The 14,925-nt window shown below is 25.1% G+C and overlaps 1 protein-coding gene across 1 annotated transcript; it reads left to right on the forward strand.

Annotated features, from left to right (window-relative positions):
* The first annotated feature begins 2,954 nt into the window (after positions 1-2,954).
* Positions 2,955-14,638, forward strand: LOC122502599. The gene is made up of 18 exons (XM_043612744.1): positions 2,955-3,234; positions 3,505-3,646; positions 3,735-3,793; positions 4,056-4,204; positions 6,297-6,490; positions 6,814-6,935; positions 7,188-7,405; positions 7,835-8,032; positions 8,569-8,755; positions 8,836-8,975; positions 9,220-9,323; positions 9,401-9,620; positions 9,794-9,895; positions 9,976-10,092; positions 10,727-10,935; positions 11,128-11,311; positions 11,435-12,115; positions 12,200-14,638. The coding sequence occupies exons 1-18, from the start codon at positions 3,099-3,101 to the stop codon at positions 14,570-14,572; spliced, it is 5,535 nt and encodes a 1,844-aa protein (XP_043468679.1). The 5' UTR covers positions 2,955-3,098; the 3' UTR covers positions 14,573-14,638.
* Positions 14,639-14,925: the final 287 nt, after the last annotated feature.

Below are 14,925 nucleotides of genomic sequence, written 5' to 3' on the forward strand. Positions count from 1 at the left end.
TTTATCAATTTTATTATCAATTTTATCAATTTAATTTTTTTTAAATTGAAAAACTATTGCTCTGATTTTGAAGTAAAAAAAATGTAGAAGTTAGAAATTTAGTCAGAAATTTCCAGCAGAAATTCGATTCTTTTGTTTAATAGATTTTTTCGAGATTTTATTTCAATTAATTTATTATTATTATATAAAAAGAAATATGAGGCTCTTAAAAAAGAAAAGAAAAATCGTTTGGCTTTCGATGTTTTTTCGATATAGTTTGAAAATATATATTATTATATATTATATTCCCTTTTTGTTTGAGGAAAAGAGCGATTATTATGAAAGTGAAAAAATGTAAGAAATTTCTTGCAAATATCTACACATTGTCAATTATCTACATAAACACACACACATCATTGTGAATTGTGATCGTGCAATTTTTTTGTACATATGCTTCATATATTATTATTGAACGATTAGACAATTAAGGCAAAGAGTCGAGTTTTTTTTCACTTTTTAAGTAAAAAAAAAAAAAAAAAATGAGGGAAAATAAAATTGAACTCGACAATTTCTTTTTATTATTAAAGAAAAACAAGATAAGAAAAGAGATGAGTTGACAAAAGATGGGTAAAATTATAATAGGAAAAAAAAGACCCAATAATAATAATTGATATTTGTCATTCAGAAAAATTTCGATACGTGATATATATCTAAGGTTGAATTTATATTTTATTATCCATGATAATCATTTTATGAATGCGAGTGATTCGCGCTTAGTTAGTAAGCTTAGATTCAATTTACGCTCTACTATCTCTATTATAATAATCATCATTATCATTTTTCATTTCGAGACTAGCATCTGCGATTCTATTATTAAAATTGTTCATCAAACGATAGAGAAAAAAATTACTGGAAAAATGGAAAGATTTTGAAGAATATTTTCTTATTTATTTTCTTTTTTTGTAATTATTGTTTTAATAATTGATTGGGAAAATTTATATATTTTTTTATGAGAATTTTGCAAATTATGTATTTACTTTTAAGATTTTTATTTATTTTTTCCGTTTTCGACTTTTTTTCCTCTCTTTCTATTTTTCTGGTTTTTTTTTTTGCTTTCAGTTTTGTTTTTCTTTTTTTTCTCATTCTGCTTTCTTTTCTCTCCTTTTTTTCTTTTTCGATTGTCTGTTGTTTTCTTTTTTTTTTTTAGAAAAGTTTAACTTTTACGTAAGTTTAGGAATTTATATAAAATTTTAATTTGTTTATATTTAATGTTACTTGATACTTGGATTTATTACAAAAAAAAATGATAAATTGTAAATAGTATTTTTAATTTTTAAAAATTCTTTTAAAGAGACTTAATTTTAATTATTAGTGTTATTTTAATTGTTTAATTCGCTTAATTATTAATATTTATTATTCGAGTATTAATAATTATTATCTTTTTAATTGTGTATAAATTGTTTTATTTTTCAATTTTTTAAAACTGGCACTTGATTTTTTTTATGGAAACACTTGTTTAAATTATTTTTTTGTGTCGTTTATTGATAAATGACAGGAAAAATTAATTTACTGAGTTTCAATTTAAACTCAAAACTTGAGTTTTAAAATTTAAGAAAAATTAATGTAAGTTTGGAAAAATTGAAAAAAAAGAAAGAAGAAGAAGAAATGTAATAGATATTAAGTGAAAAAAAAGAAATAAGAAAAGAAAGTTTACAATATGATAAATATTATTCTTTAACATCTTTACGATGTCCAGTATTAAAGAAAATTTTTTTTTTATTTGAAAGAAAAAGAAATAAAAATCGAAGATGAACAATTTTATGGAAAATTAAAGAAAGACTTAAGATCTTGAAATCTTGTAGGAAAAAAAATTGTATTTCAAGTGCCAGAGAGAAAAAGAAAAAAGAAAAGACGTTTTTTATATAATTGTAGTTAACAGAAATATATAGCTTTGTAAAGCGAGAAGCTAAATTTCATTGTTGGCACCGATAATCACAAAATGGCACGATTAAATCGATTGAAGCTATATTTAAACGATTTAAACATATTTTAATAAGCAAAAGTTTATAAAAAAAATATATACGTATAAAAGACAGAGTTTTATCGACGAAGAGCTGATAGAATTTAAGAAAGTAGAGTTTCACTTTTTTTCAATAAATAAAAGAAAATTTTCTGAATCGCTAATTGCTAGCAAGCTCGATGTAATTTTTTTTTTCATATCTCATAGGGCAGCTTATAATACCGAAATTTGCTTAGCATTATGCACAAGACAATTATTATTATTATTATTATTACTTATTATTATTATTATAATTATAATTATTATTATAATTACTATTATTATAATTACTACTATTATAATTACTTCTATTATAATTGTAATTATTATTAAAATTATTATTATTATTATAAATATTATTATAATAGTTATAATTAATAATTATAATTAAAATTATAATTATTATTTTTATTATTATTAATATTATATTATTAATATCATACGTAAAAGAAAAATTGATTGCATTGCCCAATCAGTCATCTCTCGTCCTTTGTGAGGGTGAAAAAAATGACGTGATGTGTAAATTTCGAATTTTTGACATGTTCACGATTATCTGCTTTGTAAATAGGTATAAACGATAAAGAAAATCTGTTTAAAAGAAGAAAAAAAAATCTCCTCTTGGGAACGATAGTAATATGCTATTTATTTCTAAATAATAGTGATTGTGATTGTATTATTTATAATTATCTATTTAAGTCTGTTGTTTTCAAGTTTCGGTGATGTTGAACAGAAAATATTGAATTTGTACATACATAAAATAATAAATAAAATAAAAATCTTCTAGAATTTCTTTTTAATAATTAGAGGAGGAAAAGAAGAAGAAGAGGGAGGAAATTATTTTGAATTTGAATTTAAAATTACCGCTGTTGGTGAATTTGCGTCTGGTTGGTACACCCTGTAGTCGTAGAGTAAACACTGTGGTGTGAAGTTAGTTACTTGGCGTTTGGTTGGAGGAAAAGAGCAGAAGGACAAAGAACGGTTAGAACTTGTTCGTTGTTGGAAATTGCGGAGTGTAGTGTAATTAGTTTTTTGAAACAATGATTTAAAGTGATTTATCAAAATGAATGTGATTCGAGTGGAAAATAGTAAAGTTAGACCTACTAGAGGTCGAGGTAGAGGAAGAGGAAGAGATTGTCTCTACTGGAATCCGGTTGCTGATAGAATGATTAACAATACTTTTGGTCAACCAAAATATCGTTAGTAAAAAAACATCTTTACTATTTTTTTCTTTTCTTTCACTATTTTATCCGTTAAAGACAATTTAGTATGTGTATTCGATTCATATTATCCGATACTTTTTCAGAATTATTCGAGTCAATTAACTTTTTAATACTTTGCGCAAGCTTTGCAATGTTTACAACTTTGCAAAAGTTTCTTTTGATTTTAAGGTTATTTTTCAAGGTTAAAAAACTTGCCTACTGCGTTTTTAATTTTTTACATTATTTATTTTCGTTTTTTATTGGTAGAATCTTCAGTTAGCGATGCTCGGGACACTCCTCGAGGTTTATTTAATACTCAGGCCTCTTCAAGTGTGATTAGAACTCCTGTCAGTAAAGCACGAACAATTCCTGGAATTCCAACCTCGTCCTCAAAAATCAGAAGTTCTGCGTAAATTGAAATTTTTGTTTCCGAACATTATTTTTTATTAACAATTTTTCTGTATATTTATCTATTTATTTATTTATTTTTATTGTAGTTCTACAAATCCCCAAGCGACCTCTGCATCTTCTGCCTTGGATTCTACAGTCGTCATGGGTATTTTTTTTCATTAAAATTTATTTACTTCACTTACGGAAATAATTTTCAATTAATAATATTTATTTAGACTTAAATATTTAATTTTTGGTATTAAATATTTTTTTGCCAAGAAGTAATTATTCTGGCGAGTGAATTTGATGATTCGGAATAATGTTAATTAGATTAATTTCGATTTAGATAAAATTATTTGACACGTATTTTGGAGAATATTTATTGTCGGACTAATATTTATTAAGTAACGGGTGCAATTAATTTTTAGCAATAACAACGGGAAGAGGAGATGCAAGATGCGAAGTTGGTATTGCCGCTATAGATGTTAAATTCCCTCATTTAATTATCAGTCAAATTAGTGATACTCAAACTTACTTGAAAACATTGACGAAAATTCATTTATTTAATCCTGTCGAGGTAAGTGATACACTTTACTTTTTTCGTACAAAACAAATTAATTTTTACAATAAATTTAGAATAATCATAATTGGAAATTTTTAAATTATTATAATTATAAATTTTTAATTATTCTAATCAAGAACTTTTAATTTTTATAAATAAAAATTTTAAATTATTATAATTCTAAATTTTAATTTATTATAATACAGAATTTCGTTAAATTTTTTATTATTTAATTCATGATCCACAAGTTTTGAACGTTTAAAGGAACGAAATGTTTTTCATTAATTTTTTTTTCATTAAAAACTTACAAGTTATCTTTTAGAAAGTTTAAAATTAATTTTTGTTGATAGAGAAGCTAAAATTCTTGTAATAAAAATCTAATTTAAAGAAGAATAAATAGGTGTTGTTAATTTAAACATTCAAAACTTTAAAATCATTGTAATTTAAATGTTCTGAATTTTAAAATAAATGTATTGAAAATTCTTGAATATAAATTAAATTGTTTCGAGAAATTTTATAGAAATTGTACTAAAAATAATTAAATTGATATGGGAAGAAATTTATTATCTTTTGTGAAAATAAATTAATTCTTGTAAAGAATTTTATTAAAATTTTGGAATTTATTGAATTGTTTCTAAGAATTTTATTAAAATTTTTGAAAATCATTAAATTCTTTCGAGAAATTTTATTAGTTACATTGAAAATAATTAATTCTCGTAACAATTCTTAAAGAATCATTATAACAATTTTATCAAAACTTTTGAAAATAATTGAATTCGTTTGAAAAATATTATTAGAATTTTTAAAAATAATTAAATTCCTTAGAATTTTAAAAAGAATTGAATTTTTCGAGGAGTTTAATTAAAATAATTGTTTTGAAAATAATTGAAATCTTATGAAGAATTTTATCAAAAAGTTTTAAAATAATTAACCTTCTTCACAGAAATTTATTAAATTAAAAATAATTCAATTCTTATAAAAAATATTATTACTTTTCAAAATAGTTGAATTAATTCTAAAAAGTTTATTTAAATTGTATTAAAAATAATTTAATTCCTCAGAAGAACTTTATGAAAATTTTCGAAATAATTGAATTGTTTATAATTAAAATTGTATTAAAAAATAATTGAAATCTTATAAAGAATTTCACAAAAAATATTTCAAAATAATTAAATTTCTGCGAAGAATTTTATTACAAACTTTAAAAATAATTGATTTCAGCGATGAATTTTATTATTTATAAAAATAATTGAATTTCTTTACAGAAATTTCATGAAAATTCTATCGAAAATAATTGAATTCTTGCAACGAAATTTATTACATTTTTTATTAAATAATTGAATTCCCATAAAATTTTTTATTAATTTGTAAAAATCAATGAATTCTTGCGAAGAATAATATTAAAATTTTTGGAAATGTTTGAATTTTTTCAAATTATGTACTTAAAATTGTTTTCCAAATAATTGAATTGTTAAAAACAGTTTTATTAAAATTTTTTTTAAATAATTGAATTCTTCGCAAAATTTTATTTCAATTATTGTTAAAAATAATTGAATTCTTTACAAAAATGTTATGAAAATTGTATCGAAAGTAATTGAATTCCTGCGAAAAATTTAATTATTTATAAAAATAATTAAATTAATTAGTGAAATTGTATTCAAATTGTGCTAAAAATAATTGAATTCCTTAGAAGAACTTTATTAAAATTTTGGAAGTAATTGAATTGTTTTTAATTAAAATTATATTGAAAATAGTTAAAATCTTCTAAAAATATTTCCTTAAAGTGTTTCAAAATAATTAAATTTCATTTGAATTCTTATGAGGAATGTTATTAAAATTTTTGAAAATAATTTAAATTGTTTCAAAGAATTCCATTAATAATTCTAAAAATAATAATTAATATTAATTAATTATTTAGTGAATAAGTGAATTTTTCAAATTTTGACTTTAAAATTATTCAAAAATTGAATTTGATATTTAAAAGTAGAAAATGTTGTAACTTGCATTTATTAGTAATTAATTGAATACAAAGTTTTGCGCGTTAAATTTACTAATTTAATCAATAAATGCATTTTTACATTAATTTTCGGTGTTCAATAAATTTTAGATTATAATGCCGGATACAATTTGTGGAGAAGAGGATCCACGAAAAGCATTATATAATGCCATTAAATTGAGATTTAAAGACATTCAAATCTCACCTGTTGGACGAGTGCATTTTAACGAGGAGAATGGATTAGAACGCATAAAAACCCATTGCAGTAACGAATTCTCCAGTATTGAATTATTTGTCAAAGAGAAGTTAGTTTCAAATATTTAAAATTTTTAAAATTTATTTAAAAATATTTCTATTCTTTTTGACAAATTTAAAAACAAAAATTCCCTATATTTTAAAGATTGAAAAAAGCAAAGTACATAAAAGTAAAAGAGCTTAAAAGTAAATTTTGTATATAAAATTATTTTTTAATTATTTTAAGAATTATTTTGAAATTATTTTAAAAATTATTTTTCAATTATTTTTGAAATTATTTTAAAAATAATTTTTCAATTATTTTTGAAATTATTTTAAAAATTATTTTTCAATTATTTTTGAAATTAAAAAATTCTTTGTTTAAAATTCACAGATATTATGCTTTGTCTACAACCGCGGCTCTTTTAAAATACGTAGAACAAATTCAGCGTATGGTTTACGAACCAAAATCAATGAAAATCGAATTTCAAGCAGCACATGGTTCGACTTTGATAGGTATTGAATTTTTTTTTGCTTTAAAAATTTTTCCTTTTTTAAGTTATTGATATTTTTTGGCTAATTTTAAAATAAATGATAATTTCTTTAAATTATTTGACTTCTTAGGGAAATTTATTTATATTTATTTTTTATTTATTTATTTATTTTATTTTAAGTAGTAAAAAAACGGGACTAAGCCCTTTCGTACAAAGCACACTTAACACTAATTTTATAACTAATCTAATTTATTTTTTCTAATAATAATTTTAGATATCGAGAGTGCAATAAATCTCGAATTAGTTTCAAGTCAAGGTCCTCATAAGCATCACAATCTTTTTGCATCTCTCGATAGATGTGTGACTCCAATGGGCAGACGATTATTACGTTCATCACTTTTGCAGCCACTTTGCAATCGAGATGCAGTTTTAGAGAGACAAACATGTGTCTCTGAACTCGTTAACAATAGAAATCTTCACACAACTCTTCAGGTAGAAATCAATAAAATTTATTAATCGATTAGTTTCAAGAAGTAAAATTGAAAAATTCGTTTCTCAAGTAACGAATTGCTGTAAGTATTCTCGTTTAAATACTTATAGTAATTATTAATTAAAGTAATTAAGTCCTTATCAGGCCCCTAATCAAAGAAACGATTATTTTTTTTAAATTCTTGGCCTTTAAATAAAAAAAGGATTTAGAATTTCAATTTCTTGTAAGCATTTTATATTTTTATGCCCAAATTACAAGAATGTTCTTCAAAAAATTGTGATTCGATACTAATTTTTGATTTATTGGTCAATGAATTTTAACTTGAAAAAGAATTACAGTCCGATTGTAAAAAAAAACCGATTATCGGTTTTCTGATCAGGACTTTCAATTGTATAGGAATTATTAGTAATGAAAGTAATTATTAATTTAAGCCAATTGTGAAGCAACTTTTTGGTGCTGATCGACTTCTGGGTCTTTCAATGCGAACAACATATTTCAAAGATACCGTTGAATCTGCCGAGAAGAAATTGAATTACATTTTAATTTTGAAAACATGTTTGGATATAATCCCTCAACTTGCTGACGCTCTGGAAAATGCAACATCGGCAAAATTTCTCAAAATCCAAGAGGTTTGGAAAAAAACATACTTTTTGACTTAAATTTTCTTTTACCAAAATATTTTTCAATATATTTTAGTATTAAACTATTAATTTTGGACAAATAATTATCAAAAATCTTCTTCTATCTTCTATATTAACAATCGTTGTATTCCAGTAATATAATATTCCTAACTTTTTAAGAAAATTATTTTTTAAAACATTTTCAATTTTAAAATTAATTTACTTATTGAAAATCATTCAATTCTTGCAAAGAATCTTATCAAAACATTTGAAGAGAATAAATTAATTCCTTGGAAGACTTTTTTTTATTTATAAAAATAATTCAATTCTCAATAATTTTTTTTTTTTAATTTTAAAAATCCTAATTAAATTCTTTTGAAGAATTTCTTTTTGAACTTTTTTAAAATATTGAAGTTTCTTTAATAATTTTAATTGAAAACTTTGAAAGAAATTGAATTTTATGAAGAAGAATTTTATTAAGATTGTATTGAAAATAATTGAATTCCTGAAAAGAATTTTATAATTTACAAAAAATTTTTTTGTAGAATTTAAAAGATCCACGATTCGAGAATATGAAGCAGCAAATTTTGCAAATTGTTCAAAGCGATGCAAAATCAGTGAATGGTTACACTTCGGCAAATATGCAAAGATGTTTTGCTCTCAAAAGTGGAATAAACGACATGTTGGATGTCGCGAGACAAATGTATTGTGAACTTATGGAACAAACGTCAAGTAAGAAAATAATTTATTACTTTTCGAAAAATTATTAAATTGATTTATTCGCTAAAAGTAATGAAATTTTTTGTCAATAGTTTTAGTTGAATCACTAGCAAAAGAACATCATCTTCCATTAATAGTCGCTTGTAACGCCTCCTTGGGTTATCACATTCAAATGCAAGTACCCAAGGATCCAATTTTTAAAGTCTCGGATTTGCCCTGCGTTTTTATAGAGGTTTGTTAACAATGACAATAAATAATAATAATAATATTAAAAATTGTGTTTTGAAAATAATTTAATTTTAGCAAAGAATTTTATTATTTATATGAAAATAAATTCAATTCCTGCGAAGAATTAAAAATATTTTTTTAAAATAATTTATTTTGAAGAATTCATACAAATTGGTTAAAATAATTAATTAATTACTCAACTTAAAAATTAATTAATTTTTAATTAATTGATTACAATTTGATGTTAGGTTCAAAAAAAGCGGAGCACTCTCTTCATGACAACGTATTTATTAATGTCATTAAGCCAACAATGTAAAGAGGCACGTAATGATTTACACATCATGAGTAGCTGGTAAATTTTTTATTTATATTTATTTCGAGACAAAATTTACAATCCATTACAAATAAATTTATAATTCTTTTTAACAGCATTCTCGAAGCTTTAATATCTAGTTTGAGACAAGAAGTCGGTTGCTTATTTAAACTTAGTGAGGACATTGCAGAATTGGATTTAATTATGTCGCTCGCGAGAATTAGTGGAATTCCTGATTTTGTGAAACCAAAATTTGCACAAAAGTTGCTAATAATTGATTCGAAACATCCTATTGTGGATCTTCATGCTACTCAACTTCCGAGACCGAATGATATCGTGAGTTAAAATAGTTTATTTCTTTTTACAATCAATATTTGTTTACATATTTTTTTAATATTTTTTTTATAATTTTTAATTTGTTTTTAAATTTTAAATTAGAAATTTATTCTCTTATTTCGAAAATTTTATTTTATTTAAAATTAAACGAAGAAAAATTGAATTCTCTACAGGAAGCTTCGATTGCCTATAATTTTTGCAACATAACTGGACCAAATATGAGTGGAAAAACAACTTATCTGAAACAAATTGTACTTTTGCAAATCATGGCTCAGGTAGGAGATAAATATTAATTATCGTAAATTAATTATTATTTTTTTTTTAAGTTTTTGTTTTAAGTTGAATACTTTTTTAGATTGGCTGCTATTTGCCAGCGAAGGAAGCCACTTTACGAATCGCAGACAGAATTTTCTGCAGACTGTGCCCTACATACGAGGACATTGAAAGCAACGCATCTTCTTTCATTCAAGAGGTAAATTCAAATATTCTCCTAAAAATTTTTATATCTATCATTCTTCAAACAATTTTTATCTCAAACATTTTTCGAACAATTTTTATTTCTAATTAGTTTATTATTAATATTATAATTAGTTTATTATTAATATTACAATTTTCAAATGTTTTCAATTTTAAAATTAATTTACTTATTGAAAATCATTGAATTCTTGTGAAGAATCTTTTTAATTTTTTTAAATATAGTGGAGGTTCTTTAATAATTTTAATTGAAAATTATAAAAACATTAAAATTGTATTTAAAATGTTTTAATTTCTACAAAGAATTTTACTATATTTATAAAAATAATTTTCTTTCGAAAAATGTAATTAAAATTCTTTTAAAAAGTAATTAATTCCTTTTTTGTATAATTTTATTAAAATTGTATTGAAAATAATTGAATTTTCGCAAAGAATTTTACTATTTATAAAAATAATTGAATTCTTCCAAAGAATGTTATTATTAATTTTAATTTTAAACGTAAAATCTTTCTATTATAGTTATAATTAATTATCACAATAGCTTTCAGTAAATAATAATATTCTTCTATTAAAAAAAATATACAATTATAAATTATTTTTTCAAAAAATAAATCGTCTAATTTGTTCAAAAGATAAGGGAAGTCGAGTACATTTTACAATTCATCACTCCATCGTCGTTGATTGTTCTGGACGAGATTTGTAGAAGCACGAATAGTGAGGAAGGTGCGCCCCTAGCTTTTGCAATTTGCGAGTCACTTCTCCAAACAACCGCTTTCATTTTTAATTGCACGCACTATCTTTACTTGACGAAATTAACAGAACTTTATCACAATGCTGTTAAGTAAGTGTTTTTAATTAATTTTCTATTAATTATTCTTCATTAATTGTTAATATAAAAATTTAAAAAGAAAACTAAAAGTATTTGGTTATTGATATTATTTAAATAATAATTATTTAAAAATTATTTAAAATCAAATATTTGAAAAGTAAATTAATTTCCATCTATTTTTGTTTATTCGTTTTGTAATTTTAGTTACTACTTCGTGTGCGAACCAAACGAATTGGACAGATGGGGACTAAATTACACCTACAAATTGAGAAAAGGAATTACAAATGTCGAAAATTATGGAATTTCTGCTGCATCTGCTTCTCGTTTGCCGAAATCCATTGTTGATAATGCTAAAAAAATTGTCATCGAAATTGCTCCGCACTTTAAGGTACAATCAAATTTTATATTTGGGAAGTACTTTACTTTTTTTATAACTAATTGATTTTTTGTCTTTTAAATTATTAAGTAACTAATCTTGTTCCTTTATTAAATAATTATTTAAAATTTTCAGCCCGCTCCACTCGTTAAAGCACCGAAACTCTCATGGGAAAAGGATTGTTACGAGTGCATTGACAAATTTTTGGACTTAATCATCTCGAATGACTTTACTCACGAGAATATACAAAAAGTCATTGAACCTTTGCGCGGCAATAAGAATTTGAAAATTTCCAAGGACAATGCACTTTTATGCAATGTTTTGCAGAAGAATTTCCAAAAACAAGTGCCCGATTACAATCAAAGCAGCACTGTAAATTCTCAAAATAATGCCTCCAGTGTTTCGAAAACTGATATTGAAAATTCAAATGGTAAAAATTGGAATAGTGTTGTTGTTTCCGACAGGGAAATATTTAATTTCCATCAAGAGGTTCAAGTGTCAAATGTTCCGAAAAATTACGAACGAAGAGTTCCAACAATTGAGATGAATTTTGCCGGCTCGAAATCAGTCGAGAATGATTTTTCCTTCAAAGTTCCCGACAGTCCGATAATTAGGAATAAGAAGTCAATTAAAACAATTCAGAGCAACCTGGATCAAAATTCGGATGCTGAGTTTGAAATATTCAAACAATTCCAAACAGTCGACAAATCTCTTGACGATAAGAAAAGTCGCACTTTGTACGATTTTGGCTTTTCGAAGCAAAGAAAGGATTTTCAAAAATCTCCCGTCAAGGGAATTAGAAATTTTAAACTGCAGGTATGTTTTACTTTTTTCAAAAAACTTTTTGTAATATAAAAATATCTAATTGTAATATTCTAATTTATTTCTTTCGAATTTCAGTCTCAGTCAAATTTGTTGACGGAAAAAAGTTCCAGTAATTTATCCTCGTATTCAAGACGTTCAAAAACGAGTGACGACTTTAATCAAGAGGAAACTTCGGGAAATTCTCTAACGATCAACATCTCCAGTTCGAATACGCCGAAAAATGATGACAAATCCTTGAGTAATTCTTTAAAGAGAACTCGACAGTCTGAGGAGGAGGAAGTCTACGGATCGCCAAACAAAAGAGGAAATTTTGACAAATCAAGAAATTATGAGAGAGAAAATAATTCTGTGAGATCATCGTCATCATCTCGGGAAAAGAGATCAAGTACCGATCGACAGGACAATTTCGAATACAATTATCGTTCGGATAACGATAAGAAGGATGTCATTAGAAGAAAATCTCCAGCGACAAGTTTTTCGACCTTCAGTCCTCGAAGTTCAATTCATCCTAGCAATTTTCACGAAAATAATTTACTCTCTGATGAAGAAATTTCTTGTGGATCGCAATCGCAAAAAACAAGTTTCTCAATATTGACACCGACTCAAAGTTTACTCGAAAGACAATTAGGAAACGAAAATAATTTATCTTTTGAAATTAACTCCCGCGGTAGTATTTTCGAAAAGACGCAACAATCTATTGTGAACAGTGTGTCTTCGAAAGCGAGTATTTTAAATTTTACACCTTCGAAAACTTCCCGTCAGAGCGAGAATATCAGCGAAAGACTTGCCAGAAATGAATCATTCAGTCAAGATAATATTTCCCGAAGATCAAATTCTCAAGCGCCGAGTCTTTCGATTTTCACTTCCGACCCGATTTCTATTCACGGAGAAAATTACCAATCGGGGAAAGTTCACAAAGATTTCAGTCCTTCGCGAATTTCCCAACAATCTCAAAATACTGATTTTTTCTCCGATGACAGTATTTCTTCTCATTCTTATTTATCGCCGAGTTATAGTCCTCAAATGAAACGACAGGAAATTGCTGACAAAAAGGACGAAGATTCAAAAAATTTCAATTTCTCGAAAAATGAAAAATCGACTAATTTCCGAAATTCGCAAAATGAAATGAAAAACAGTCCTTTCGAGAGTAAACCAAGTTCTTCAGAATGGAAAAGAAAAGTTCAAAGCAGTCCTTTCGGGAGTGAATCGAAAATTTCCTCAAGTCCTCCCCAATGGAAGAAAAAATTCCAAAACAATTCTTTCGAAACTAAATCGAACATTTCCTCAAATTCTTCACTATGGAGGAAAAAGTTTCAACAAACTCCGAGTGAGGAGAAAATTTCAAGCCAGAAATCTCAAGCTAAAAATCCGATTATCCAGATATTTAATAAAAATTCATCCAGCCAGGAAATAAAAAGTCCATATAGAAGCGCTTCGCAAAAAGATAATTATCCTCATCGGGAATTTCAACAACAGCGTTCAATCGGTTTGAATCTTTTCCAATTTTCCAAATCACAACCAGGAATAAAGAAACCACCGATTTTTAAATCACAATCCGCCGCATGGAAACCGGAGGATATGGAATATTTCAAAAGATCCCTATCACAAAGCCCAAGTATCACTTTCTCGGAAAAATCGTCAATTACCGATGAAATCGAATCCGAGGGTTTATTACCAAAAAAACCAAAGTATGACATTAATTTGAAAAATTTGGAAATTAATCCCGACGATTCAATGCAAAACGATTCATTGTCTTCGTTTAATACAGAAAATTTGTCGCCAAGTTTAATAATGACACCGATAAAAAGTCAACTTCTCTCTCTCGCTACGAGAATTTCGTTAAAAAATCCAGAAATTTCTGCTAAGAATTCATCGCAATTTGTAAAGTCAAATGATGGACAATACGTTTCTTCTAATTTTGCGCATAACGGAGAAAATTTTTCAGGAAAGAATTCATCTCAACATTCAAAGTCAAATGAAGGGAAATACGTTTCTTCTAAATTTACGCATAAGGGAGAAAATTTTCCAGGGAAAAATTCACCGCAACAATCAAAGTCAAATAAAGGAAAATATCCGTCTTCTGATTTTGCCCGTAAAGGAGCTGATGATTTTAGGAAAAAAATCGAGATTATAGATCAAATTTCTTTGAATAGTGATGATGATAGTGAGGATAAAAAAATTTCACTATTCGAATCTATTATTGATGAGAATACAATAGAATTCGATGAGATTTGTCAAGAAGAAACGAATAAAAGCGAAGTTTATGTTATTTCTTCGGAAGATTCAATTGAAGCGTCGACTAATATTCGTCGTAAGGAAGACGCAATTTTTCAGGAAATAGAAGACAATGCTAATGATGAGGAAATGTTTCTGCGACGATTGTTCGAAAGTCCCCTATCGATGCCATATTCAGAGGAACTTTGCTCCTGCAGTCAATCATCTAATTGAGTAAGCAAATTGTTTATTCATTTTTAAGTTCTCTTTTTATCGTTCAATGTAATTTTATATTTAATTCTTTAGCGTTTCGATTTAGAAATTTTCGATTTTAACTAAATTTGAACGATGAATCTAAAATTAAATTATTAATGATCTCATTATTAATCATAATTAACTAAGTTAATATTTATCTCTATTTATTAATCAATTAAATTAATATTTTTTTCTATTCAATTATTAATTATTAATTAATTAGATTTATATGTATTTTAATTAATTAACTAAATTACTATTTTTATATATTTATGTTTTGTTTGGATTTTATGTTCATAAGATTAATTTCTGTTTCACAATAATAATTTGAA

Source organism: Leptopilina heterotoma, unplaced genomic scaffold, assembly GCF_015476425.1.
Source record: "Leptopilina heterotoma isolate Lh14 unplaced genomic scaffold, ASM1547642v1 Lhet_108, whole genome shotgun sequence".
Classification (NCBI taxonomy): domain Eukaryota; kingdom Metazoa; phylum Arthropoda; class Insecta; order Hymenoptera; family Figitidae; genus Leptopilina; species Leptopilina heterotoma.

Coding starts and splice junctions, on each gene's coding strand:
- LOC122502599 (XM_043612744.1), top strand. CDS start 3,099: ATGAATGTGATTCGAGTGGAAAATAGTAAAGTTAGACCTACTAGAGGT. Junction 6,936..7,187: donor ACATGGTTCGACTTTGATAG/GTATTGAATTTT, acceptor TAATAATTTTAG/ATATCGAGAGTGCAATAAAT. Junction 10,093..10,726: donor CATCTTCTTTCATTCAAGAG/GTAAATTCAAAT, acceptor TTTGTTCAAAAG/ATAAGGGAAGTCGAGTACAT.